General features: G+C 59.6%; 1 protein-coding gene across 1 annotated transcript; it reads left to right on the top strand.

Moving 5' to 3' along the window:
* Positions 1 to 204: 204 nt before the first annotated feature.
* On the top strand, positions 205 to 1,989 carry KBTBD11 (kelch repeat and BTB domain containing 11; the record flags this gene model as incomplete). The annotated part of the gene is made up of 1 exon (XM_079550747.1): positions 205 to 1,989. One exon carries the CDS (start codon positions 205 to 207, stop codon positions 1,987 to 1,989), a length of 1,785 nt encoding a protein of 594 aa, XP_079406873.1.
* Between the last annotated feature and the right edge of the window lie 268 nt (positions 1,990 to 2,257).

Genomic DNA, 2,257 nt, shown 5'->3' with positions numbered 1-2,257 from the left:
TGTGATATTCATAAAGGGAAGACGTTCAGGTTTTCATGGGCAGTGTCTGACTGAGGAGAAGCCATTACTGGCCAGGCCGCAGAAGCTCAAGGCTCTCCAATGTCCCCCAGAAAGTGATGGGCATTCCAGTACGACCAAGACCTGTCCAGAGCAGCGCTGTGCAGCGCCAGAGCAGCTAGTGTGGCTGTGGTGGAGTGTGGCTCCATGGAGGGCAGCGGCACAGTGGAGGAGGAGGAGAGTGGGGCCGGGTCTGGAGCCCCACCACTCACCCTGTCCTCTCCCTGCAGCTTCAGCTCTTCTCTGTGCTTCAGCTCTGCCACCTCTGAGCAGGGGGCCCCATCACCATCCTCTACTGGCAGCCATGTGGTGGAAAGCCAGTGGGAGCTCAACAGTGTAGCCTCTGAGTCGGAGGAGGAGGAGGCGAGTGCACGAGAGCCACCAGCTGGCGCACAGCCTGCAGGGCGGCCAGCTGAGGAGCCCGACCTCGTGATTGAGGTGTCAGGGCAGCGCATCCGGGCACACAAGTCGGTGCTGGCAGCCAAGAGCGACTACTTTCGAGCCCGCGCCTCGCGAGATATCCTGCGGGTGAAGGGGGTGAGCTACGGGGCGCTGAGGCTCCTCATTGACTATGTCTACACAGCCCGCATGGGCGAGGTGCGGCATGACAACCTGGCCGAGGTGGTGAGCGGTGCCCGTGTCCTCCAGATGCCCTGCGCCTTGCACTGTGCTGCCGAGGCCATGCGCGCCCAGCTGCGCCTTGACAACTGCTACCAGCTCCTCTGCCTGGCCAAGAAGCAACGACTGGCAGAGCTGCGGGAGGCTGCCTACCGCTTCATGAGTGACCACTATCTGGAGGTGCTGCGTGAGCCAGGTGTCTATGGCCGTCTCAGTGGGGCAGAGAGGGACCTTATTCTGCAGCGGCGCCTGGAGGCTGGACGACGCTGCCTATTGGTGGCTGAAGTCAGTGATGCTTTCGAGCGGCCTGGTGGTGGCAGCCGACCACAGAGCCGTGAGAGCAGCCGCCCCCAGAGCCCCTCTTCTGTGATGTCTTTGGAGGAGAGTGGCTCCCTCATCCATTGCTACCATGAGGCCAGCCGTGAGTGGAGGGTGCTGACGCGTCTGCCTGAGGAGGCCAATGCCAAGGGCTGCGCCATGTGTGTCCTCCACAACTACCTCTTCCTGGCAGGGGGCATTGCTGCAGGGCCAGCAGGCAGCGAGCCACGGGCTCGCCTCTCTGACAAAGTCTTCTGCTACAACCCCCTCACTGACACATGGAGCCAGGTACGCCCACTGGCTCAGCCTCGCTCACAGCTCAAGCTGCTGGCTCTGGATGGTTATCTCTATGCTGTGGGGGGTGAGTGCCTCTTCACCGTGGAGAAGTATGACCCACGGGCTGATCGCTGGAGCCCCGTTACACCCCTACCCAAGGGAGCCTTTGCCGTTGCTCATGAGGCCACCACTTGCAATGGGGAGATCTATGTTTCAGGGGGATCTCTCTTCTACCGACTGCTCAAGTATGACCCCAAGCGTGATGAGTGGCAGGAGTGTCCTTACAACAGCAGCCGTCGACGCTCTGCCGACATGGTGGCCTTCAAGAACTTCATCTATCGCTTTGACGTGAGCAGTGGCCGTGGTGGAGAGCAGGGCCCAGGTGGTGGGACTGGTGCTGGTGTTGAAGTTTTCCGATACAACACAGTGGCCAAGCGCTGGAGCCAGTGTGCCAGCTTGCGGCCCAGCAGTGGCCCCATCCAGCCCTTCCGTTGTGCTGCCTTGGGTAACACCATCTACTGTGTCAACCGGACTGGCACTCTCCGCTTCATCTTAGCCCAGGATGGCGAGGTGGAAGCAGATGGTGGGCTCAAGGGTACCTTTGATGGTGAACTTCTCAAAGCTCCATTTGATGCTAAGGGCCTCCTCTTACCCTTTGTGCTCACTCTTCCAGAGAAGCTGGAGAAAGCAGGGGACCAAGAGGGTTCACTCTCGCTGTGAGTGGCCAGCCTTGCTCTGGCGTGCTGGTCAGAGGGCTGGGTTGCAGCTTTTGGGGAACACGCAAATTCACTCCCACAGAAGGGACCCTCTCCAGCATGTTTGCAGAGAGAAGGGGCTCCCTCCTTCCCTCTCCCAAGGTTTTGGTCTGGAAGTGCTTGGTTGTCACTTGGGTAACTCCTACTGTGTTGCCTTGCTTTGTGTGAAAAGCCGAGCAAACCAGAGGAGAAGCTGCTATAAAAGGATAATCTCTGGATTATGTTTGTGTCAG

This window comes from Tetrao urogallus (genome assembly GCF_951394365.1).
Source record: "Tetrao urogallus genome assembly, chromosome: 2".
In the NCBI taxonomy this organism is placed as follows: domain Eukaryota; kingdom Metazoa; phylum Chordata; class Aves; order Galliformes; family Phasianidae; genus Tetrao; species Tetrao urogallus.
The sequence above is the reverse complement of the archived record's forward strand: the minus strand, read 5'-3'. Positions and strand labels throughout refer to the sequence as shown.